The sequence below is a fragment of the Thamnophis elegans genome, chromosome 5 (genome assembly GCF_009769535.1).
Source record: "Thamnophis elegans isolate rThaEle1 chromosome 5, rThaEle1.pri, whole genome shotgun sequence".
In the NCBI taxonomy this organism is placed as follows: domain Eukaryota; kingdom Metazoa; phylum Chordata; class Lepidosauria; order Squamata; family Colubridae; genus Thamnophis; species Thamnophis elegans.
The window spans coordinates 62,628,187-62,654,876 of record NC_045545.1 but is presented as its reverse complement, the minus strand read 5'-3'; the positions used below and the strand labels follow the sequence as shown (position 1 = coordinate 62,654,876).

Sequence of the window (26,690 nt, the reverse complement as noted above, 5' to 3'; positions counted from 1 at the left end):
CATGCAAAAGGGAAATTAAATACCATAAATTATTTTAACTCAATATTGTTTTTACTTCCCATTGTATTTATCTGGTCATATACAGAATAAATTTATTTATATATCTGAAAAGAAGTAGGGGGAAAAAACCCTTCAAAGGCCTAAAGCTCAGGAATCAGGGTGAGAAAGGAATATTTGTAAACAGGAAAATGGACCTCACAGTGAGCAGCATCTTTGGTTTTACTGGAATTTCAAATATATCATAGCTGTCCAGAAATGTATTGTGTCCATTGTCAAACACAATCAGTGTCATGGAATAAGCTAGAATGCTAAAGTACTATCATATTTCACTCAACTATTTATTGTGTGAGTGAAGTGAGGTTACAATAGTGTAAGAAGAAGATTTATTTTGCAAACTGGCTACAGAGTTCCAAACACTCATAGTGCTTTTCCGTAAACAACTCAATTTTATTGTCCAGCACATAGGTGTCATAACAGATAGATTGTACTAAATATTTATATTGCCCCCACTTCCAAAATCTGCTAAATAGTACCACAATTAATCGCCCTATCGCTATTCTAGTAGGTTCTAGAAAAGATAAATATTCATACAATCAGAAGGTTTAGACTAATTCTTAAATACTGTGTACATTTATAACATACTATAGATCATTACTAAACTGTTTGATGAACTTTTTGACTCATATTCCAAACGGCAGTATTTATTTTTGTTTCTGAGAGCTTAATTATATTCTCATTGATCAGTAATGACATTTTTAGTATAGGAGGATATTAACCTAAATATTCTAAAGTAGCGGTTCTCAGCCTGTGGGTCGCGACCCCTTTGGGGGTCGAATGGCCCTTTCACAGAGATCATCGGAAACCATCAGAAAATTGCAAAATTACAGTTATGAAGTAGCAATGAAAATAATTTTATGATTGGGGGTTGCCACAACATTAGGAACTGTATTAAAGGGTCGTGGCACTGGGAAGGTTGAGAACCACTGTTCTAAGGGAACATTTTAATGATAAAATTGAATACAGTTGGAATTTCACAGGTAGCTTGTTGGCTACTTAGGAGGTAATGGCTAAGTATTCCAAACTCGATTGTTTTCATGGATACAGTTCTTGAATTCATAATGAATATAATAAAAATAACCATATCTTTAGAATCGTTAACTGAATATACTAAATCTTATATAAATATTTTGTCTTTATTCCAATAAGGGTACTTAAGTATATTACAGTCAGGGATACTTCTAATAACTGTACATTTAGGTTCTCAAATAAAAATTATTTGTGGACAAATTATGAATATTAAGTAAATATGAATGTAAAACCACATTTATTTATCCATGCAATATCTTTAGTAACTTATTTGGTATTGAATGATAAGTTTTTGGGTCCTAATTTGAGCTTCCTGTTGGAGCTCTAGAAAAAAAATGTCCTGACATAGTTCTGCATTTTTAAGCTTCCACCATAAAGCTGAAATAACATATTTACCTCTTGCTTGGCAGATTCATCTTGAAAACAGGTATGCTGGAGGAAGTAGGCACCCATGGCCTGATTTTTCTCATCTGAGGAACACAGGAATTGAATGGCTTTCTGGATGGTCATTGCTCCATAATCCACTTCATCATTACATATTCTGAATATAAAAAGAAGAAACATTCAAAACTGCCTTTGTCATTATGCAGGGTGGTTTATTTTAAAAGAAATATGAGTTGTGTAATTCTTTTGACTTTTTAGCAGGCATCAGCTAAGTTTTCATGATTTGAAAATGGTCAGGATTTAATTAAATAAATGAAAAACATTTTTTGGAGAGGTTTGTTAAGTTGGGGACATTGGTATGTTATAGTTTCATCCCAGTGGTGGGTTGGAGGTGGTATGCCCCGGTACGTGCGTATCGGTGCCTGCTGGGAGCACCGGGTACCGTTCCAGTACAGTGCTCCAGAGGGCTCACTCACCTGCCCGGGTTCCTTGCCTGTATTTGAGCTCTTCGGCTCTTCTGCACATGTGCATTGAGCATACAGTGCTGCACGATACTCCACTGAGCACCTTGAATGTCCCAGAGGCGTCACGTAGGTAAGAACGCATGCGCATGTGTGTGTGTGCTGCATGCATTCATGTGGTGAACGCTGGGCCCCGTTGCACTGTACCGGTTGCAACCAGATCCGGAATCCACCACTGTTTCATCCCTACTTGATACTGATGTATTAAGTATCCAGATCATCATTATGTTAAAAGTTATTCTTTTGCTACAGAAGTATTCTTAAATTAAAGCTTTGCTTCCCAGATTTCTTCTTTCATATGTCAGCCTTTTTATATGCTGATCATGATACTCTTTTGATTTCTGCTCTTTATTGATATATGTTCTAACTTCATACAATTAAATTATAATTGTATCATGATTACATAAAATCATCCTAAGGATAAAATATTTAACAGTATAACAAGTTGGAAAGAACCTTGGAAGTCTTCTAGTACAATACCCTGCTCAAACATGAAGCTTTGTATCATTTCAGAAAATGGTTGTCCAATCTTGTCTTAAAAACCTGGTGAATCCACCGTGACCCGTCAAAACCGCGTTCCACAAAAGCTCGGTCGACAAAATCGCGTATGTGACGTCATCACAACGCGACGAAAAAGATCGAAAAATTGAAATAAAAATTAAATTACAGCAAGCCGATTCACATAAAGGTAAGCGTTAGGTTAAGGGTCAGGGTTAGGGTTAGGTTAAGGGTTAGGGTTAGGTTTAGAGCGTTAGCGTTACATTTAGCGTTAGGTTAAGGGTTAGTGTTAGGTTTTTCCTTAGGTTAAGGGTTAGGGTTAGGGTTAGGGTTAGGGTTAGGGTTAGGTTAAGGGTTAGGTTTAGGGTTAGGTTTAGGGTTAGGTTTAGGGTTAGGTTTAGGGTTAGGTTTGGGGGGGTTAGGGTAAGGTTTTCGCTTTATTTTTACATTTTTCGATCTTTTTCGTCGCACTGTGATGACGTCACATACGCGCTTTCGTCGACCGCGATTTTGTCGTCCGCGGTTTTGTGGTGGAACCGAATCCACAACGTCTGAAGGCAAATCATTCCACTCATTAAATGTTCTAACAGTCGGGTCATTTCTCCTTTGTTCTAAATTGCTTCTCTCCTTGATTAGTTTCTATCCATTGCTTGTTCTGCCTTTAAATGCTTTGAAGAATAGGTTGGCTTGCTCTTCTCTCAGCTAGCCCCTTGGATATTCGAACATTGTTATCATATCACCCCTTGTCCTTCTTTTCATTAAAGTAGACATATCCAATTCATACAACTTTACTTCATATGTTTTAGCCTTCAACCCCCTCATCATCTCCTTTGCAAAAGCACTTTTTCTAGAATCTCAACATCTTTTTTATATTGTGATGACCAAAACTGGATGCTATATTTCAAGTATGGTCTTATGAAGACATTATAAAGTGATTAAAAAAATTACATAGATTGCACCTTTTGCAACATTCTAATTCTCTTTTTATAGCAACAACAAGTCAAGACTACTATGCCAACTTTTGCATTTGTAAAGCGTAGAACTTAAAAGTTAAAGAATTGAATTATTTGAATTCTTCATATTTATCACTTAAACACTGATATTATTTTGACTATCCAGTCAGAATGAATATTTGGTCAGTGTTCCCATAAAGACAGGTTCTTATGTTCTTTACAGACAGAAATAAATTATGCTGCTATAAATGTGGCATTCAATCATATTGAATTAAAAAGCATATAATTGAGGAATCTGTAAATCCCAGAATTTGGTATTGGTTTCTATGATTCTCTTTGTCTGTGAAAAGAGATTTTGGAGGAAATAACAATTGTAGAGTTTCATAGGATTTCCAATATTTGGGATAGTCTGATGTGATATATAATGCTTCTTCATATTAATAATTGCCAATAGGGAATGACTGAAACAATGCCTGAGAGTATGAAAGTGGCTCTGAACTCTTTTTTACTGTTGTTGTTGTTGTTGTTGTTAGAATTATTGAGCACTATTTGACACAACTCATAACAGTAATCAGAATGCGTTAGCACATTCAAAGGCATGACTGATGAATAGGATGATTCCACAGAGGAAGAAGGCAAGACTAAAGTACAAGAGGCAGGGTAATCACAGTTCAGTAATAGAATCATATGTTTCATGCAGAAACTGCTAGACTCATTATCTGGATTCTGTACTCAGAGTTAGGCAAGGCTTTGAGTTGAGTAAATTTCAATTTTGATCAGTTTCTCATTACTCCAGCCTTAAGCTGTTGTGCCCTGCTCCATCTATTAAGCAAATCTCTGTAATAGAACCTCCAAATTTCAACTGACCTGGAAAATAATACATATATAAAAAATCCTCCCGCTTCTCTTGGCTGTCAAGAATTAAACTGTCAATCCCTGGGGTGGGTGCACATCTCTAAGTATTTATTTATTTATTTCAACAGAAAGTAATATATAAAATGAACTTTCCATTCTGGCTGATTTCAAAAGTGACTCACTCACGATGCCCTTTTAAAAAAAATCACATTAATTCCATCCCATTCCCACTATGGTACAGGACCAAGCAGTCTCAGTTCTAGAAGTGAAACAGCTCCCAAAGAGGAACCGGTTCTACTGGATGGAAGAGTCACCAGCCAGGCCTGTGCTTCAAGGCAAACAACTCCCCAATCTGGACCAGTTTCACAAGATGAACCACACCCAATTGGAAAGGGTGCTCCAAAGGGGCCACTCCTGAAAGATGTTTGGCAGAGGAAAGTGTTTCCCACACAGTAGTTTAAGAGACGAAAGCAACTCTGTTCTAATAGGAACCTGGATCTGTAATCATCATTTCTTAAGGAGAGGTTTTGGAAGGCTGCTCGATTTTAAATTCTAGCATGCCACTTGCACTACTGCACATAGAATAGTCCTAATACACTTTATTACAACAGAACAGTTTGCCTACTATCATCCACCTCTTTTTCAGGAAGGTTTCCAATGCTGGCTCATATATGCATGTCTCTACATCTTCTAATTTAAAATAGTTAGATGAAACTAAATCTAGCATGCAATTACTTCACAGAACTGCTGCAGAACATATATGGGTGTATTAAAGTCATCTCTTTCCAAATAGTTAAAGCAACCATTTTCAAGTATGCACTGTTTCTTCAGAAACTATTTCCAGCTGTCTCTAGAAATATGTTCAAACCCAATCATACAGTCCTCTAGATGCTGTCATGTGAACCTGGAGAAAGACATAGCTGCTTTAATGATTCCATTTGTACATAAAACTATAGTAAACTCTATGTTCTGTTTAGGTGGGCATTCCACAAGAGAAGCTGAACCATATAGTTCACTATCCAATGTTCATGAGTAGTTAGTGTTCAGAATTGGTTAAACATTCTAAGAGTATACAAATTATTATTGAGTTTCTTTTTATTCTAATGGTTGAGGTCTTTTAAATATGTTAAGTAAAAATAAAATAAAAATCCTGTTGGAATTTTTAGATCTTTATAAGTAGTTTTTCTTTGGAAGAACTCAATCCTTGATTAGACATTGAATCATGGTGCTAAACATTCAGCTATCAGTGGTGTAGCAGGGTAATATATTAATAAACAACAACAGTATTGATCTACTCTTAAATATGAATACCACTTGTTTTCTTACTCAAGGATTCTTTATACATAACTGACACCAACACCATGTAATTCTGATAGAACTACTTCCTAATTAGTGTGCTTAGGATTGTAGCCCAAATGTCTTCCTATCTCAGACAAATTCTATTAAAGTCATATGAAGGTTCTGGAGTGATTATTATTATTAATTATTATTATTTTCAAGGTGATGGAAACCAAAATGCTCCAACTGAATTTTCCTTATGCTGTTTATCTGTCTTTACTTGCACATAATTTCCTACATCTTGGGCCGCACAGACAAAACATGCACAGAGACTTACTTGGAGCGACCTGGTCCGTAGATTGCATCAGGCTTGCTGGCTACAGGCTGGGCATAGACTGCATCTTGCTTGTTAGATGTGCAAGAGGGGGTGCGGATTGGAATTCTCTTATTTGACCTTGTTAGGGTTGTAATTCCTTCCTGGGTGTTGCATGTATTGCTGTAGAGGCTGTTACGATGTAGACTGGCCTTGTGATTCATCCGGCTTCCACTCTGATTTCTCCTTAGTGTGCTTCGTTGAGGGTCATTGTAGAGGTCTGGCTCACTCCGACTACTCTTCATGTTCTGCACAAAGCAGTAGTCGCTGCCAGCATGTGTAGGACTACAGATCTTGTTATAATGCTTGCTACCCCAACCGTCCATTTGGCTGTAGGAACTGTAGCGTTTGTTCTCAGCTGCATTTCTTTTGAGTGTTCCATTGTACATCTGATGGACATAGAAAGAAGGCAGAAGGGAAGGAAAACCAGCAAATGTCTTTGATTAATGTTATTCTTCATCTGATTGACAAAGGAAAAAAACTGGGAGAAATTGGATGCTGGACTCAACGAAATTAACATTTACTTTGATATGAACAATAATGAATCATGCTGAATAAGGGGTACCAGTCAAAAACAGGCTGCTCCTAGAAATGGTATCTGAGAGTCAATATTTTCAAAATACAATTCCATGATGGATAGTCACCGCACTCAATAGAGCAGGGGTCCCCAACCCCCAGTCTAGTGACCGGCACCAGTCCATGGCATGCCAGAAAATGGGCTGCGCAAACAAGCAAAGCCCCATCTGTGGGATGCAGGCAGCACGCAAACCCCATCCCCTCCAGTCCACAGAAAAAAATCCCCTCTCCATGGATTTGATCCCTGGTGACCAAAGGTTGGGGGTTGTTGCAATAGAAGCATAAATTGGCAAAGTTTTGTTGCATCTTTCAAACACTAGTTCTTGTCATAATCTAGTCTTCTTGCTGTCTTCACACCTCCCCCCCCCAAAAAAAACAAAATATGGCTTTCCATGTTGGCAGAGACAGTCCTGCATAAGAATATATATTATTTCTTACCACCTCTAAGGATTGCCAATATTGTTGTTGATATTGCATTGTATTATCCTTAGATCCCCCTCACTCCTCTATTTTTATGTCAGTGTAATAGGAATGGGGATACATTTACTTGCTCAAAGCAGTTTTCACCTTATTTTCCTATCACTGAAATCTAATGCAAACTTCCCAAAAACTTCAAATGAAATTTTACATTTACTTTTATAGATATTTATCACAGGTTTTAGAGAACCTCAAAGAAACATGAAATGTGTCTTTTCATATGTTCTATTGCCATTAAAGACTCATCAGCCCTAACTTGTGAGCAATTGTTATGGGATATACTTCAGCAATATCCACAAGTATGCAAGATCCTCTGCATATGATAATAATCAATAACTTTGTTTTTGAGGGCAGGAAATTGTAAATAATCTTTTATGGATCCATTTTAGTCTTAACTTTGTTCATTTATTTTACTATAATGTGATGCCCATTTTCACACTGGTGGGCCACCACCATTTTGGTTTTTAGTGACTGTGCATGTGCAGAACAATTTACATTGAACAGCGCATGCATGTTGCATGTGGGTTGCAAGCTGGTAGTAAAACTAACAGCAACCCACCCCTGCTGACAATGAAATGTGAATGCTAGTACAATAACTGTTGCCATACGGGCACAGGAATTCTACAAGTATTTAATAGCATCTGAGGGGGTTTCATAGGATTCTTTATATCTTAGCTGTATCTGTATCTGTACACATTTCATGCTGCTTGGCTAGCAGTTCTGACAGATGTTTTCTAACACATCTGGAAGGTATCTGGTAAGGAAGATCTGATTTAAATCTACCCCTTGAAGAATGTTTTTGTTAATAAATGCCTAATTTGCTCATTCAAATTTGCCTACATTTTGTAGGCAAAAATGTAGCCTTGTTGAAATTTTGATACCTGCCAGTTACTGGAAAATATATCCATCCATACTCCCCATCCCACCCCCATTCAATGAGAAGTTCAGTTGTAATCTAACCTAACATATCCATTGAAAGAAGAGCTATGTGAACTTCAGAGTTTATGCTTAACTTTCAGAGTAGTGGTTTCAGGATACACTTCACGTTTCTACATACCGTATATACTCGAGTATAAGCCGACCCGAATATAAGCCGAGGCACCTAATTTTACCCCAAAAAGCTGGAAAAGTTATTGACTCGAGTATAAGCCTAGGGTGGGAAATGCAGCAGCTACCGGTAAATTTCAAAAATAAAAATAGATACCAATAATGTTTTTGAATAAATAAATAAATATTATTTATTTATAAATAAATAACTAGCTCTGTAAGTGGAAAATAGGGTCAATAAAAACAATATGGTATCAACAATAACTTTAAATGTACAAAAACCTTAGCTCATTCAGCAACCAAGCTAAAACATAAGAGTTAAAATCCTTCAAAACTGGATTCCTCCCCATCATCTGTATGTCCAAACAGAGCTTCAGCATTAGCTAGTGTGAGGTTATCAGCATAGACATTGTCATCATCACTGAGTTCACAGTCATCACCATCAGAGCTGTCGTTTCTCTCTTCCCTCCTCTGGATTCAATGGGATTTTTAGAAAATCCACACTCCTGTGCACACACTTCTTCTTTCTTTCTTTCTTTCTTCCCTCCTCTGGATTCAATGGGGTTTTTAGAAAATCCACACTCCTGTGCACACACTCCCTCTTTCTTTCTCTCTTCTTTATAGCTAAATTTGATACCATTAAAAATTAAATAGGATTAAAATCTGTGGTTTATAATTTACCAGTTGTGTCCACCCCACTCCTTTCACCAGCGTTAGCCCGCTGCACCAAGGAGGGCACGTAAGAGGAAGGGGAAAATACAAGAGTGCAAGCAGCACTGAGACAGGGCATAAAAAGGGGGGAAAAGGCTGATTGGACCCAGCTCTGTTTGGGGCGCAGGCGTGGCGCGGCAGCAGTTTTTCAGGCTGCTCCCAGATGGGAAGGGAGGGGGATTGTAAACCCCTTCTACACCCTGGCTCCTCCTCTTCCAGAGTTCAGGCTCTCTTTCTTTCTTTCTTTTTTTCTTTCTTTGAAAGAGAAGCCCAAATTAGCCAAAGGGGGGAAAGCGAGCGAGCAAGGGACCCCAGGAAACTAGACTCACTTGGCTGGACTACGTACGCTCCTTGGCTTAGTTGCTTTCCACGCGCCTGTTAATATATTCAAGGAAACAAACCGCGGCAGTTTTCCCCAAGGGCAATGCCGAAGAGCAGAGCCCGGAGAAAAACCAAGGAAGTCACGGAGGGCATTTGCCACTTTCTCTAGAAGGTGATACGAGCTTCCCTTTCGAATGGGAAGGGACGGGGGGTTGGCTGGGCTCTTCCCAGCAGGAAAGGGGGTTGTTTGAAACATTGGGACCGGGGGAGGGGTTGGTTTTGTTTTGTTTTGAAAGGAAATCTCAACCTGTTACAATCGTCCTTCCCAAATGAGCTGAGGAGGACAGCGGTGAAAAGTTTTCTCCAACATTTAGGGGAAAGTCGCGAGCAGCATTGCCCTCACAACTGAGGGGAAAAAACCCGCCCTCTTCCCCTTCCAGGTTTTCTTTAAAAGCAGGCAGCGCTCCTTGGCCGCAGGGCTTCACAGGGACCTTTCCCCCTCCCACTGCTTCGCTCGCTCGCTCGCTTTCCCCCCTTTGGCTAATTTGGGCTTCTCTTTCAAAGAAAGAAAGAAAGAGAGCCCGAACTCTGGAGGAAAGAAAAGGAGCCAGAGTGTGGAAGGGGTTTACAATCCCCCTCCCTTCCCATCTGGGAGCAGCCTGAAAAAACTGCTGGTATGCGGTTCCTAGGTCAGCGGCCCCAAGGAAAGGAGAGGCTGAGCCACGGGAACGAAAAGAAAAAGGGAGGGGGGAAAAAACCCGCCCTCTTCCCCTTCCAGGTTTTCTTTAAAAGCAGGCAGCGCTCCTTGGCCGCAGGGCTTCACAGGGATCCTTTCCCCCTCCCACTGCTTCGCTCGCTCGCTCGCTCCAAGGCTGAATTCGGCAGTGTTTATGGATCAGGGTCAGCCCCACCAGCTGGCGACAGGAGAGCAGAGAGGAGCGGACGGAGCAGAAGCAGCCCCAGGGCTCCGCTGCCGCTCCCCGCATTTTCTGGACAGGGATCCCTTGGAGAGGGGATTCCTTCCTGCGAGACCCCGTCCACAAAATGCAGGGAGCGGCAGCGGAGCCCCGGGGCTGCTTCTGCTGCGTCCGCTGGACTGTGGGGCTTGGAAGGGGGCGGGAAGAGCGGCGGGGTGGCGGTGGCCGGCGGTGGCAGGCTGGTTCGCCTCCTCCTCCTCCAACAGGCAACAGCACTGCCGGATCCAGTTGTAGACTCGAGTATAAGCCGAGGCGGCTTTTTTCAGCCCAAAAAGTGGGCTGAAAAACTCGGCTTATACTCGAGTATATACGGTAAAAGGAAATTTAACACTGAATTGGAAGCACACAAAAATGTTATTGTCCCCTGTACTTTGGAAAATCTTAGAAAGAAAAGTGGTCTCCCTTAATACACTCAAAAATCTTAAGTAACCCATTTTAAAGATCAAATATTGAAAAAAAACCAACCAATAATGACATATTACAATACAAAATACCAAAAAGCCACTTTGATTCTTGAAAAAGAATGAGACACAGAACTCTAAAAGGGTTTTGATAATGAGCTTCTTTTCACACAAACCAAGCTGTTTTTCCATCTCTCTACAAACTATGTTTTCAGTGTTGCACCCCACCCAGTCTGTACTAGCACTGACTTGCCTCTTTTTTGTTGAACAAAAAAAATGACTTTCCAAAACTCAAAACATGGCATCCACAATTCCCAAGACTTACTGGGAAAAAGAATATATTAATATCTCATTTGTAATGAAAACTAGTTTCTCATTCCAAAATGCAATCTCTTCCCACAAACACAAAATAAGCTATGTAGATGCATACATATCTGTGCACACCTTTTTTTGTTTGTTCTCTTTCCAGATGCATGATGTGGATACTTGCAAAAGAAAACAGAAGTTGCACACAAATAATATGTTTAGCCTTTAATGTGAACATAATAGCTAGCTTTTGTTTGCAGTTAATGCCCCAGGGACTAGACATCTCTGCCAAATTGCTGTTTCTGACATCCCTCGTTACTGGAATAAAAACACATGTTAACTTATAAAATAAACCTAGCTGCCACTGCTTTTTAATCTCTTTCAACCAATATATAGGGCTTTTCTTCATGGCTTTATTCATCTGTGTTCTTCTTCTTGAGTCAGCAGAAAAGGATTCCAAGGTTAATTGGACTGTGCTGACAACCCAATTCTAATTTGGCTCTGTAACAATGTTGCTGCCTTTACAGGTTTCATACAGGATAAATTGAAGAAAGTCATTGGTGGATTCCCTGGATTTTTTTTCTTCCCACTAAGCATCGCCTGCTGATGGGAAACCCAACACTAGTTGGTCACCTTAACGCGTTCTAGAGAGAAATTGGCTGATTGTGGCAGGTTCCCTTGAGAGAGCCTATAGCCACCACTCAAGTCCCCTGAATAACAGCTCAGCTACAATATTCCATGGCAGCAATCTATCACACTGGATGTTTCTGACATCAGCACCGGAGGAATATAAAACCCATGTTTTTTTTAAAAAAAAGACCAGCCAATCAATCGTATGCATGGGGAAGTAAATAAAAGAGAGTTCTCGAGGTACATTGTCAGAGTCCCTCTCTCATTCCTTCTCTTTTTTATGCATCCAAATTTATAGCTGAACAAAGGGGAACAGAATGACAATTAGTGGCAATTAGTGATTGTGGCCAACATCACTCAAAAGTCACTAGTGAGTATGAAAATGTCAGCAGAAGATAAAATGCCACAAATATTATTATCCACCAAATAATGCTAGAAATGAGTATGGCCACACATAAAACTTTGCTGGTAAAAGGAAAATCTGTAATGAAAGTATCTAGAACATCCACAATACAAGTGTTACAATATGATTCTCTTGTAGTCTCAACTAATCTGTATAGCACAGCATTAGTCCTCTTTTTTAATCATATGTAAATATATCTTTAAAAGAAAACATGTTGAATATTATTTAGAAGAGCTCTACACCTGCATCATGTCTGACCAGCACCAGAGAAGCACTGTATAAGCAAAAACCTTGGCACACAGAATCTCTCTCCAGTTAAAGCCAAAATGACCATGGAGGGCAGTGCATAATGACCAGAAGGGAGAGGGTGCACCTGCAGCAATCGGAACTGGTTTATAGGATTTTGGCAAGACCCAGTCCTCATTAATACCAAACATCAGCATGAAGGAAATGCTGCAGTTCATGTCCATGACAAGACTTACAGTGGAGGGGGGTGGCGATAGAAAAATTCTGGATTATAAACTGGAACAACAAAATAGTTGGTTGCTGGCCCATGAAGACCACGAAGACCACGGAGACCTAATAAGACTTAATAAAAACATGATTAAATGTGGTCAGGAACTGCTGTCCTAGTGCTTCTTGACCTCTCAGCGGCCTTCGATACCATCAACCATGGTATCCTTCTGCGACAGTTACGAGAGGTGGGGGTGGGAGGCACCGTCCTTCGGTGGTTCTCCTCCTACCTCTTGGACAGGTCGCAGTCGGTGTTGGTCGGGGAGCAGAGGTTGACCCCTAGGCCCCTGAAATATGGGGTCCCACAGGGTTCGGTCCTGTCCCCCCTCCTGTTTAACATCTACATGAAGCCGTTGGGTGAGATCATTCGGCGGCACAGGATAAAATACCATCAGTATGCGGACGATACACAGTTGTATCTGTCCACCCTGTGCCAACTCAGTGAAGCGGTTGACATGATGTGCCAGTGCCTGGAGGCTGTCAGGGTCTGGATGGGGGTTAACAAGCTTGCGCTCAATCCAGACAAGACCAAGTGGCTGTTGTGTTTCCCTCCCAAAAATTTGGCTAGTATTCCATCACTCAGGCTAGGGGGTGAAATTTTACACCCCTCAGACAGGGTTTGCAATTTGGGAGTCCTCTTGGACCCACAGCTGACCTTAGAACATCATTTGTTGGCTGTGACAAGGGGGGCATTTGCCCAGGTTCGCCTGGTGCACCAATTGCGTCCCTACCTGAACCGGGAGGCACTCGCAACAGTCACTCATGCCCTCGTGACCTCAAGACTGGACTACTGCAATGCGCTCTACATGGAGCCCTTGAAGAGCATTCAGAGACTCCAGCTCATCCAGAATGCAGCCGCGTGAGCGATTGTGGGTGCACCTCAGTACACCCACGTTACACCTATCCTCCGCGAGCTGCACTGGTTACCGATTGGTCTCCGGATACACTTCAAGGTGCTAGTCGTCACTTATAAAGCCCTTCATGGTATTGGACCTGGGTACTTGAGAGACCGCCTGCTGCCAATTACCTCCCAAAGACCCATTAGATCACACAGATTAGGCCTCCTCCGGATTCCGTCTACTAGCCAATGCCATCTGGCTACTACCCGGGGGAGGGCCTTCTCTGTGGCGGCTCTGGCCCTTTGGAACAAGCTCCCCACAGAGATTCTGACCCTCACCTCTCTCCAGGCCTTCCGAAAAGCCGTTAAAACCTGGCTGTGTCAGCAGGCCTGGGGTCGATGAGTTCCCTTCCCCTCTCAAATCGTGTGGCTGTTGGTTGTTTTAAATTCCCTGTACTTTTTGTTGTAGTTCTTGTGTTTCCCTTCCCCTCCTTGGGTTTGTGCACTGCCCTGAGTCCCGCCGGAAATAGGGCGGCATATAAATAAAATGAACCTCGAACCAATTGGAAAAGTATAGGCACATTTTTCAAGGTAATAGGAAGTTTAAGAAGTAGACTGCAGTGCTCCATTTCTCCAGACAATGAGCCCCTCTGTATGGGAGATGGGCAGTTTTAAAATTAGAAGATAGAAGATGATAGATAGATAGATAGATAGATAGATAGATAGATAGATAGATAGATAGATAGATAGATGATAGATGATAGATGATAGATGATAGATGATAGATGATAGATGATAGATGATAGATGATAGATGATAGATGATAGATGATAGATGATAGATGATAGATGATAGATGATAGATGATAGATGATAGATGATAGATGATAGATGATAGATGATAGATGATAGATAGAAAGGAAGGAAGAAAGGAAGGGGGCTGCTATCAAAAGTTCTCCAATTGCAGCCCAGTTTATGAAAAAAAGGCTCAACAATGAAATTAATGGAAGGGACACATCTGTTACTCGTATCTGATATTCAACATATCTGATATTGAAGAAACTACATCAAGAAGCAATCTGGAGTGGTGAATCCAACATACTTTGTCTTCAAGGGCATTTTGAGGAGGTAGGGAAAGGGTGCAGAGGAGCATCAGAATCTGCTTCCTTTTCTGAAGTTGAATTCAATTGTCAATTTGTAAAACGATCAGTTGATATGGATGCTATGATATATCTACCTACTTTTTAAAACTTAGAATACAAGTATCTTCTTATTATAAAATGTAATAACTTCTAGGCCAACTGGATTGTGCTTGTCAGTTGAAAGGTGTGCTGGAAACATAATTCTGAAAAATAGGCATCTTTCAGCATTGTTGAATGGATGCCATTGATTTCATTGTTATTAAAAAAAATCAGAAAAATACTCTTTACTGCTCATTTTTAAATTAAAACCTAAAATATAAAATCTAATACATAAATGCAACTTTTTATCACAAGGTACACTTATCATAAGCAGGGAAATCCAGCAATGTTGAGATATTATTAGTTTAGTTATTTATTTGTTTTATTTATATAACTATAAATATATTTATATATCCAAATATGAGTCTATTTGGAGACTGCCCCTCTCATTCCCAGAATGATTCTGGGAAGTGTATAATTAAAATGTAAACAACCCGCTCCTATAAATATTGTATAAAGGAGACAATTAAAACAGAAATAAAATGATTAAAGTTAAAAAGTAATGGCACTAACTGACCCCATGGTTGCATGCTTCTCTATGAGCAGCAAGTGAGTTGGGTCTTCCAAACGTCCAGCCAAGTGAGGCCCCACCTCATTTCTTGAGGTGGGATATTCCAAACGGCAAAGAGAGTTAAATCAGTATAACATTAGTGTGTATTCTTGGCAATCCTCTGATTTCATTGGAACATTGAGTTTAGTAATATATTAATCAGTGGTGGGTTCCTGCCAGTTCTAACCTGTTCCACAAATCTACAGTACCGTTTAGAACTGGTTCCAGCTCCCTTCCCCCACCCATCCACGCATCATCAAGATGAAGAGCGAGAGGAGAAATTCTGGGAGTTGAAGTCCGCAAGTCTTAAAGCTGTCAAGTTTGAACACCCCTGGTTTTTTTTTCTAAAGGGTTAGGGGTGCAAGGGTCTTGTAACTTGACAGCTTTAAGACTTGCATGCTTCAAATGCCAGAGTTTCTGAGCCAACATTTTGGTTGCTAAGCAAGAGCGTTGTTAAATGAGTTTCACCACATTTTACAAGTTGGCCACGCCCACCCAGTCACATGACTGCCAAGCCACTCCCACCCAGTCACATGGCTGGCAAGCCACTCCCACAAAGCAGGCCACATCTACAGAAGAAGTTCTAAAAAAATTTGAAACCCACCACTGATATTAACAATAATGATATAGTGCGTAGGGCTGAAATTGCTTTATCTACTACATCTAAATAATCCAGGTCACTTTCCCAACCAAATAGAGTCCAGCATTTTTTTACCTCATGAATTAAGCTTCACTTAACACCTCAGTAGATAATGCCTACAGTGATTTTTCACAAGGCTAATATGATTCCCAAAGCAGTTACGAAACATAATAATATGCTGTATGCAGCATTTTAATGTTGTTTTAATACGGTCACTATGTATTTTTGGAAGCAATTTGCTCTCATTCTCTACCCTGTATAACTGAGAAAGTGAAGTGCCACACCACTTGGGTAACTCAGCAGATCATCAAATAAGATGTCAACTGAAAACTGTGCTGAGTGTTTCTAATTCCCTTAGGTAGGCCAGCAGCCTTTTCTCAGAAACATTTGATTAAAAAAACTTCCTGGTTTGTTTCTCCAGCAGCAGATGGTATGAAGGTTAAAACATTTGCACGAACACGTTGAGAAGGAGTGTCTAGTAGGCCTGAGGGAAAAACCAAGGTAATAAAATAAGATGGCTTACCACCAGAGTACAACACACACCCTTGACTTTGCTTGCCAAAAGAATTCATCCCAGTCTATAGCACACCAATGGAACACATAAACTTGAAAAACCAACAAAAATAAGACTAAATACCATGGTTCTGCTAGATACATACCTATCTTTTACATTTTTCACTGAACTGATAACTTTTCTACTTCAGTTCTGGAAGACATGGGGACAATTTAGCATATACTCATTTATTTGTTATGTGTTCTTTTCTTCCAGAATTGATTAAAAAGATGGTGGCTTGAAGGGACATTAAGTTAATATTGTTTCCTCCTTTCTCTCTTTCTCTCTCTTTCACGCACACACAGACTTACACCACACTTACCCTAATATTCCAATTATTTTAGCACATTCTATTTCTAACTTTGATTGCCATACATCCTAGTTTTGCAACTTCCTACCAAACCCAAAAAGCTATTTTTGTTCAACTATTTGCAATCAGAGCATATCCTGGACATCAAGTTCCACATACATTTCACTAGGAGACTAATACATAATGTTTCATATTACAGTAAAGGCATCTCCTATTGTATTTAGTCTACCAAATAGTTTTCACAGGCTCATATCCTGACAGCTTAATTTTCTCTGACAGCTTAATTCTAGACAGACAGAATTGTTTCCTTTTTCATACCTGGAAGCTGTTCAGTTGCCTTTGACTCAAAGTTTTCCAGCCCCTTGGGGGTGATGGGTAGTGTCCATATGTATAAGCATGAAAACTCTTTCTGAATCTAAATGAATCTTGAGTTGATCGGCCTTATATTTTAATCAACTGTGCATGAGGTTTTCATCCTCTTTTTATTTTAGTATAAAGTTCAAGCCAATACATCAAAGTCTTAAAAGCTTCAGATGGCTTGTTGACTTTTCAAAGCAGCCATCCTGTATTCCTGATTAGAATATCCATTGGGGAAAAATCCTAGATTACAATGCAGAGCACAGGTGTCAAACTCGCTGCGCCAGGTTGCTGTCATGTGATGTTTCATGATGTTTTCCCCATTTGTGGGATGCATCTGGCCTGTGGGCTGCCAGTTTGACACCCCTGATGTAGACTATTTCCCAGAACCATTCTAAAGAGAAGGAGAAAAAGAAAGAGGAGGAGGAGGAAGAGGAGGAGGAGGAGGAGAAGAAGAAGAAGAAGAAGAAGAAGAAGAAGAAGAAGAAGAAGAAGAAGAAGAGGAGGAGGAGGAAGAGGAAGAGGAAGAGGAAGAGGAAGAAGGAGGAGGAGGAGGAGGAGGAGGAGGAGGAGGAGGAGGAGGAGGAGGAGGAGGAGGAGGAGGCTGGTCTAATTGAATAAAGCTGTTGACTTCAAACCTACTGATACAATTTTCCATTGCACCAAAGAAAGAACATTAGCAACAGGTTTGCACTGGCCTCATCCGAGCATCTGCTATCTAAGCTGCCTATCTAAGACAGCTACTATGCTCAATTCAATGGTTTTTTAGATTACAAACGTCATCTATATGTTTATATATTTTATGTTATATGTTTAACATAAGCTATAGCTTATGCTAGAAGTCTGGTCAATTTTGATGTAGCCTTTAGTCATTTAATATTTTAACTGACTAACTATGATTAATCAGGAAATAAAATCTTATGCATTCTAATTTCTTTGAAACAATATACCTGCATTGATATCAATTTCTATCTCTTTTCCCTAAAATATCTTTAAATCTAGTCATTTGGCTTGCTTAGAGAAACAAAGAATTCAATGTCTATTATGTCTAAAAATCCCCAGTTCCACCTTATTCCAAGATCCAGTTAGAAATGAATTATTAAGAAACACAAAGGGATTATCGTTGGTCTTTGAATTGGTTTTCAAATTTCCCCAATTTACCACTCTACAGATGCATTAGAACTATAATCACTAAGATTTTCAGCCAGCAAGATAATTATAGATTTCCATAGTTAACACCTTGCTTATACATGCTGACTGCATTTAAAGAAAAGTATAGAATTGCAATGCTTTTAAGAGAAACTTATCTGAAAACCTTCTATTTTCTATAAAGTAATGCCTTAATTTAATCTACATTAGGGCCTTACAACTAGAAAATGCAACATATAATACACAGAGAATTGTAAAGATTCTCTACAGAGAAAAATAAGACTCTGGTTACTGGAATAGTATACAAAATCAAATTTTCAATCATCAGAAAACTGTTGATTATGTCTTTAAACAAACTAACCATTCCATCTTCCAGTCCTTCTCAACATGGCTTTAAATAAGCCTAAAAAGGATTTGAGTTTCCTATTCCTGACCATATGACCAAAATAAACAAACAAACAAACATAAAACTTTACCGTATTGCCCCAGTTATTTGTTCCTGTGTGGGCTTTGGCATAGTAGGTACCACGAGCTGTTCCATAGTTATAGCCATCAGACAAACCATCATACATCGAACCTGCAAACACAGCAAGAATATTATGAATGGGAAAAAAATATTTTTATCTCTGATTTTGATTTAGTATTTGACCCAGTTGCCCACTTTGTGCTAAAAAAAATCAGTGAACAAATGACGTAAATGAAATGTTACCATGTTGTACATGTGGCTATGATATAAAAAAAAACCTACATAAGAAGCTATTGGCAAAGTTCATGGGACACATGTTATATGAAGCATAAATTTAAAGATATACATATTTCAAGGAGATGAACTGAATTCTGAAATTTTACCACATTTTAGTAGATAATGTAATGAAATGATCCTATCTGTTGTAGACAAATGATTCAGTTTACCACTCAACATAGCCAACTTACTTATATTAAACTGATTATGCTTATGTTACTGAATTCTGAATATACTGTCAAGTGGGATTTTCCATTATTTATTTAAGTAGCATTCTGCCAGTCTGACCAATATGTTAACCATGGGTTAACCAGCCCCTCAAAAGAAAGTAATACATTGGGAATAGCCATGCCTTGAAGGTCAGTATGGCCTAATTCTGCAGTCTTTCAGGGTATCTTGAAAACCTGGCTCTACCCACAGAAACGGGGGAAGTATGATGTGCAAACCTATGCTATGTCTTTTGAGCCTGTCATCCCTCAAGGGAGTGTGCCTTCATTTGTTTTCATTGCTATAATTCTTTTTTATTCCTGCTAGATGTTTTTAATCCTTTTATAATTGCCCATTAGTTGGCAAGTGGGCAGCCTTAGCAATAGGAGAAACAATGAACAAACAAAAACCAAAGACATTTATTACATTTAACTGTTTTATTATATTCCTGTTAGCTATTGATCTTATACGAAGAAGCCGGTACAAAGACATCCAAAGACATGTCTTTTTATTGAAACAATTTTGAATCTTGGTGAATTGTCTTCATCTGCTCACCACTACTCCTCACTATGAAAAAACAGTGTCTGTGGAATGGTCCCTAAATCAATGGAAAGACATATTTTTCAAATAATGGACATCAGGATTAATGTTGGACAATGCCAGAGGTCTCGACAATTTTCAGCATTTTAAAAGCAGAAAAATCATATCAGATTTTGATAATCTTACTCATTAAATGTCATATTGAGTTTGCTAAAATTTCACAATATTCAATATGCAAGCTATTTTAATTTATAGTTAGTGTGCTTTTCTCATGTGGATGTTTCATAGATACCATTAAGATGTGCTGTTATAGGCCCATGAATAACATATTGACCACTTTTATCCTAAATAGGTTTTTCTGATCCTATGTGCAGCACAATATTATCATTATTAATAATTATTAATAATCTTCATTATCATCCACTACAAGATGAAGGGCTTTTTATTGATTGTTATGGATCATTAGCTATGATTCTGCAGGTCAGGTAGATAGATAGATAGATAGATAGATAGATAGATAGATAGATAGATAGATAGATAGATGATAGATAGATAGATAGATAGATAGATAGATAGATAGATAGATTGATAGATAGATAGATAGATAGATAGATAGATGATAGATAGATAGATAGATAGATAGATAGATAGATAGATAGATAGATAGATAGATAGATAGATGATAGATAGATAGATATAGATAGAGATAGAGATATAGATATAGATATAGATAGAGATAGAGATAGAGATAGAGATAGAGATAGAGATAGAGATAGACACACACACACACACATACACACACACACACACACAAATATATATATATATATATATATACACACACACACACACACACACACATATATATACATATATATATATATATATCTTTTCTCCCAGCCTAGGCTGAGTCAGAGTAAATGGCCTAAAATCACCTATCTGGCTTCACTGCCTAAGTGAAGTCCAGCAGCTTAACCACTATACCACCTTGACTGCCATGGAATATTATAATATAGAAATATTGAATCAAAGTCTTCATCACTTCAGCAATAAAGAGTAGACTTCCAAAAGTTTCACTGACAATGTGCCTCAGTGGGAGACACTCAAAATCTGATTAAAGGAAATGAATAGCATTTAAGGTTAAAGGTTAAAGCAATGAACTTTCTAAGCAATGAACTTCCATCAAAGGTTACAAGAATTGCAAACTGAAGTAATTTACAATATCTGGCTGTTTTATAGGTGTGTTGTATAGATATTGTGTTTATGCTATATTTATTATATTATGATACCACCGCAATATTAACAACTCTTGAAAATTCATTATCAGAAAAATAGCAACTGTGCCTACACACTGTAAAGCAATAGCAATAGCATTTAGGCTTATATACAATACTCTCTGAATGTTTTATAATGTAAGCATTATTTGCATATTGCCCCAACAATCTGGGCCCTCATTTTACCAACTTCACAAGGATGGAAGGCTGAGTGTCAAGTGTGGAAATCAGGAAACTGAGGCAGTTCAAATGTATATAAGGCAGTGGTGCAATTCAGATGGTTATATCTGGTACAGGTGAACCGGTAGCGGTGGTGGTGTGATGCCCGCCCACCACCTGGACGTCATCATGTCCCATTTTTGACGCTCTGCACATGTGCAAAAAGTTCCGTGCATGTGCAAAGGTGGCGCGCGCATGCGCTCACATTTGCAAACCGGTAGCGAAGGTAAGTTGATTTCACCCCTGATATAAGATTTTATTACAAGTTTAAACTCTCTACAAGAATCTGAACTACTAATGGTCAAAGCAAATTGGCAGTAGATAAGAGTCAGTGGAATTCAAGTTGGGCTAAATTTAGATCTTGTGTGTGCACGAAGAGACTCAAGGCTGAAAACGTGTTTGACTCCTTTCTCGGGCTCTCGTCATCTCCTCAACTGATCAAACTCCAGACTGTGTGAAGGGTTTGCCTGCACTACTGCACTTTAACCACTGCAACACTAGGGCTCCTTATCAATCAGTAAAAGCAGAATAAAAATAAGTAAATACAAACAGGCTCAATGGAACAATTTTCATCCACCAAAAGTCTGCTGTCACATTTGGTCTTCAACAGTTTTCAGAAGGCCACCTGTGTAAGTGCTAACCTAATCTTATGAAAGAAACCTTTCAAAATATGGGGACTGAAATGGCAAAACTTTAGTTGCATCTCCCCATCGAGTTTTAAATAACTAAAGTAGTTTTGCAGGGCATTATAGGTTAAAATGAATATTTCACTTGAATATTTCACTTGAAAAGCTGTTAGTAAGAAAAACAATGACCACAAAACAGGTCTTATGTGGTTGGCACATCAGATTTACCAATAAGCAGGCCACTGCACTTTGAACCATTTGCAGTGTTCAAATAATCTTCAAAGCTAGCTCATGTATTATTCCATTGGGTAGTGATAAGCAGGAGACTCACAATTTTCACACCATCTTAATCTGGGTAACTGGTATAGACATAGACTTTATCTGCCTATCTGATAGTAACTTGAGGCCAGGAGTTGTCCCATGTTGTGGATCTGCTCTTTCAGGGGTTGTTGATGCTTGATATACAGAAAAAGGAGGAGGAGGGGGAGGAGGAGAGAAGAAGAAGACACTAATTTACTCTGTAGTTACTTTTTAATTATGTTTATTCTAACTTCTCCCTTCTTCCCTCTTCAACTCAACCAAGTGACTCTATAAGACTTACAATTCTAGAACTAAAATTATGAAACAATTGAAACAATTTAAAAACATTAAAGCAATAAAGACATCCATCAAAGAACTGAATGACCTAACCCTGAGGTTATTATAGGCTGACAACTTTACCTGTGCTGTAAGCACTATTGTACCTGGTTTTTCTCCTGTATTTGTATAATTTACATCTGTAGATGCACAGCTAACTACCACCATTCCTTCAAACCATACCCTTGGAGAAATATGTTTCTAGAACATAGTTATGTTAAACCTGTTTACTACAAATAAGAAAGTTATATCTCCAAACACACAGGGGTCAGAACACTTTTGCAAAACTTTGGCACAGGTCCCCAAAATGTTTGACAGGATCAATTGGGCATGTAAATGCTAATATAGTATGTGCCAGATACATGATAAATACTGCTTAACAGCTCTAAAGAAAAAAAATCAGACTATGAGCCATCACTATCTCATTTTCTGGCATCTCAGAGCATGGGCATATGGAGAATAAGTTTAAAAAGTCAACAATATACTAACTTGATTCAGAAGCCCTAATATGGTATAGAAATAGATAAGCATCTACTTCTACTTTCTGAAAAGGTATGTTTCTCCATGCTGTTTCCCAAAGTCCTTCCCTTTGACTCATTGCTTAGATTTTCTGTATTTGCTCAATGCCTATTCCAACTACTTATCTATCCACCTTTCCTCTTCGTCAGCATTAGACCCTTCCCCAGAGAGATAAATCTTTGCGTAATGTGTCCAAAGTAGGAAAACTTAAGCATGTTCATTTGTGCCTTGAATGATAACCCGAGTTGATTTTTCCATTATCTATTTGTTTGACTTCTTGGCTGTCTATGGTTCTGCAGTTTTTTTCTTGGTTGCTGGTTCCTTTATTGTTGATGGTTGATCCTCAAAAGCAGAAACTACTCACTTTGATAACTTCATTGTCATTTCTCAGGCTGGTTATTATACTGATGTCATTAGTTTGGAATTCTTTATGTTTAATTTTAGTTCCATTTTTTCCATTGCATCCATTGACTTTTATAACTAGCAGATCATTTGCAAGCAGACTCTGCATTTTTGGCTATCAGGATAGTGTTATCAGTTTTTATTTACTTTTAAAAGCCCTATATGAACACATGACATTGGCTGATTTTTGGAGCACCCAACAGTTCTAACAGTTTAGGACTGGATCATTGATCACAATTTTTAATGTATAAAAGAAATCAAATATTTTTTAAATATCTAATTTAAGCTGAAAGTGTATGTTATAAATATTTTATGTAATTTCTATTTTATTCTAGGCTTGTATGTCTAGACTCAACCCATGCTGAGTCTCATACATTTACGAATGAAGATGAATTTACTTGCCCCAGGATAATGTTGCAGGATCCAATCTGGGGCAGTCACTGGGACCAGAGGTTTTGTCTGATCCCAGTGACTGATCCAGATTGGCCCCTCATACATATTTTAACTTTATCTTGTCCTGGACTTATATTACTTACTCAGGTGTTCTATACAAACCAAGCTCCCAATAAAGCCCTCTACAATGTGCCATTTTACAAAGCACTGTGAGATCATTATGCCAGATTGTTTCCAAATACACAAAGAAATTCAGTTTATACATTGCATCCAGAGATGCACCTTAGCAGCTGAAGTCATAAGCAGCATTCATAAAGTTCAAAAAATGTAAAAAGTTTCAACATTTCCTCTTCTTCTTGAGCTAGGAATTTGGGCTTTTTTAAACCTATACTTCTTGTCTGCTTGTTCACAGAAAAGCTATTTATAATTTACTTTCTATAGATATTTAAAAGGCTACTAATAGTACTATTAGCCAAAACAAAATAGTAGCCTTAGGTGATTCTTCCTGGGAAAAACATTCATGGAGAAAAGAACTCGATTATACCTCCAAGTGTTGTCAAGATTCTTCATCAACAGTGTTGAAAACCAGTTGAAATTAGTAGTCTACTTATATTTTCTCTTCTGAATGGGACCAAAAGTTCTATAGTTTTGTTTTTTCTTTTTTTATTGCTTTGGGCTGAAAAATGTATTATAGCAATATTACTATATCATCAACATTATTATATCATTAATATTTCTATATTACCAGTAATGTTATTAATTAGCATCTATAATAGAGGTAGGCATGAATATTATTTTTAAATATTCCATTAAATTTTGGGCAGACTCCAATAATTTCTTAAGAGTAAGACTCCTCCCAAATGTTCAAGCACTACTACTGAAAACACTCAAACAGAGGAGTTCCTTCGTCGCCTCATCCCTAGGATTTAATTGAAGCGTGGGAAGTCAGGGACATCATACATTGCTAGAGGGATGATTGAACAAATAGAGACAGAACATTCTCATGCACCTGTTAGCCATCTTGTAACTACATATAGTACATGCAAAGATACCACAATCCATTCTTGAGGACTTTTTCAGAATTCTTTTCTTCTTTGAAAGAATGTAAAAATTCTTTCAATTCAAACCAAATGAGAAATGAAAGAAAATAAAGAAAAATGGGAAGAAAAATGTCTGTCCAGCACTAAAATCATGCAAATCTGTACAATAAAAAAAGACAATGACAAGAGAAATGCTGATTTCATATACCAATCTATACCTAATTTTGATCTCTTTTATGACTCTGTGTCTTATAATGCATGACTAAATATTACATTGCAATTTATACACAGAAACAAGAAGGTTTTGGTCAAAGAAACAAGAGATCTTGCTTCTTATCAACAAGTTCTAACAAAAATTAATGGCATTTAACCTCCCTTTATTTCAATAGTTGAGATTCAAGCATGAGTTTAGCTCATTCTGTAAAATCAAAGAAGCACAATAACCACTTATTTGGGGCTATGTATATGCATGTCAACAATATACTTAAACTCATGTGTGTTATTGGTATGTGCCAGTAAAGGAAGATTGCTGCATCTCGGTTACATTTTGACATTAAAAAAATAAATATGCTGAACACAAAATTGCCAGAGTGTAATATAGAAAGTGACTTCAATATGTTCTAATTATGGATTGGTAATCTTTAACAAAAGTTAGCAATATTATAAAAACATGTGACTAGCTAAAAAGGAGAAAAAATAAAAACCCTTTAAAACCATATGGCTTATACTATTTAGCATTATTCCACATTATTTAGCTTGATATTGTTTTATAACTATATAAAGTGTTTTATTTTATGGCTCTATAATTGACACATTTTATTTTATTTCTATATCTTATTTAACTATAAAAAATGTAAAATCCTAATTTATTCTCAATACCTTTCTTTCACTACCTAAAATATGCTAATTTCCACCACAAATCTACCCATTTTCAGTCCTTTTTACAATTCTGCGTTCCATACTGATTTAGATTAATGTAAAGCCAATTATGAAGATATGTTTTATGTTTTATCTTAAAGCTGGTCTACATATTACATTGTTCTTTTATGTGGAAAGAGAGAACTGCTATTTTTTAATGTATTGAGTATATATTTTTGTGCATTAGTTAATATTTGTCATTTGTTCTTGTTTTTAATAAATTACTGTTGAGTACAAAATTAGTGCTCAGTAATGCTTACTAATATGAAATAATTGCAAAATGGAAGTATGATGAAAAAACGTGCTTAACCCATTAATGTACCTGCTGACAAGAAACATATATAGACTACATTCTGCATAAAAATACCTGATAACAGGTCTATTCGGCTTCTTCCTTATAATTTTGGCCATTGTTTACCATTTCAACTTAATTCTACTTTCTTGTATTACATTTACAATTTATCAGGCAGAGAAGCTGTTTAAAGTTATTTTCTGTAGTTACTTATCATTAGTTTCATCAGAATTCTACTGAAATGACTATCCAGTTTTCGTAATTTATTGCTCCTCAGATGTAAGTTCACTTGATAAGAGCCTTTTAAATTGTACAACATATTTTGTAATGTGGAAAATGCTAGCCTGTCATAAATAACACATCTCAAATATTCAGTTCAGTTGAAATTCTTCTTCCTCTGTCTTTTGGTTTTGGTACTTTTTAAGCAAATTAGAAACTTACAGAAAGATTTAATTTTGTTTCTTGCCAATGGAAAACCTATAGAGGTATTTTACAAGCTCACAAGTAGCTGTAATATGAAATACAAAGTAGATGGCTGCCTTTTAAAAAGACTTATTCTATCCTGATTTTGATTGTGACTACGATAGTTTTAAATGAGGCAAATCTCTCATTTCATTATTTTATTATTTAAATAAAAATGAGTTATGCAGGAAGATTCTGCTGAGTTTTAATTTTTTTATGCAAAACAGCCAATCATATTTTTAAGACTAATATCAAGATCGAAATACATTTTTAATATAGAGTCAGAGCATTTTAGCATTTTAGGGAAAAATATGTGCAATAGAAATTGTTCATAGAATTTAAATGCAAATATTTGTAAGATTTAACAACTAGGGAAAAAGCTGGAAGGAATATATATTTATATTCAAAATGACTATATATTTATATTCAAAATGACTATAGACTAGATATCGATAAATTATTTCATTCTGTGA

General features: G+C 37.7%; 1 protein-coding gene across 1 annotated transcript in view; it reads right to left on the bottom strand.

Annotated features, from left to right (window-relative positions):
- Positions 1 to 26,690, bottom strand: part of PKP1 (plakophilin 1) — a 48,010-nt gene that overhangs the window by 16,324 nt on the left and 4,996 nt on the right. The window contains exons 2-4 of the mRNA XM_032219034.1: positions 18,424 to 18,524; positions 5,913 to 6,337; positions 1,483 to 1,627 (exon numbers count right to left, since the gene is read on the bottom strand). Coding sequence (XP_032074925.1) covers positions 1,483 to 1,627; positions 5,913 to 6,337; positions 18,424 to 18,524 — 671 coding nt within the window. The remainder of the gene's footprint in view (positions 1 to 1,482; positions 1,628 to 5,912; positions 6,338 to 18,423; positions 18,525 to 26,690) is intronic.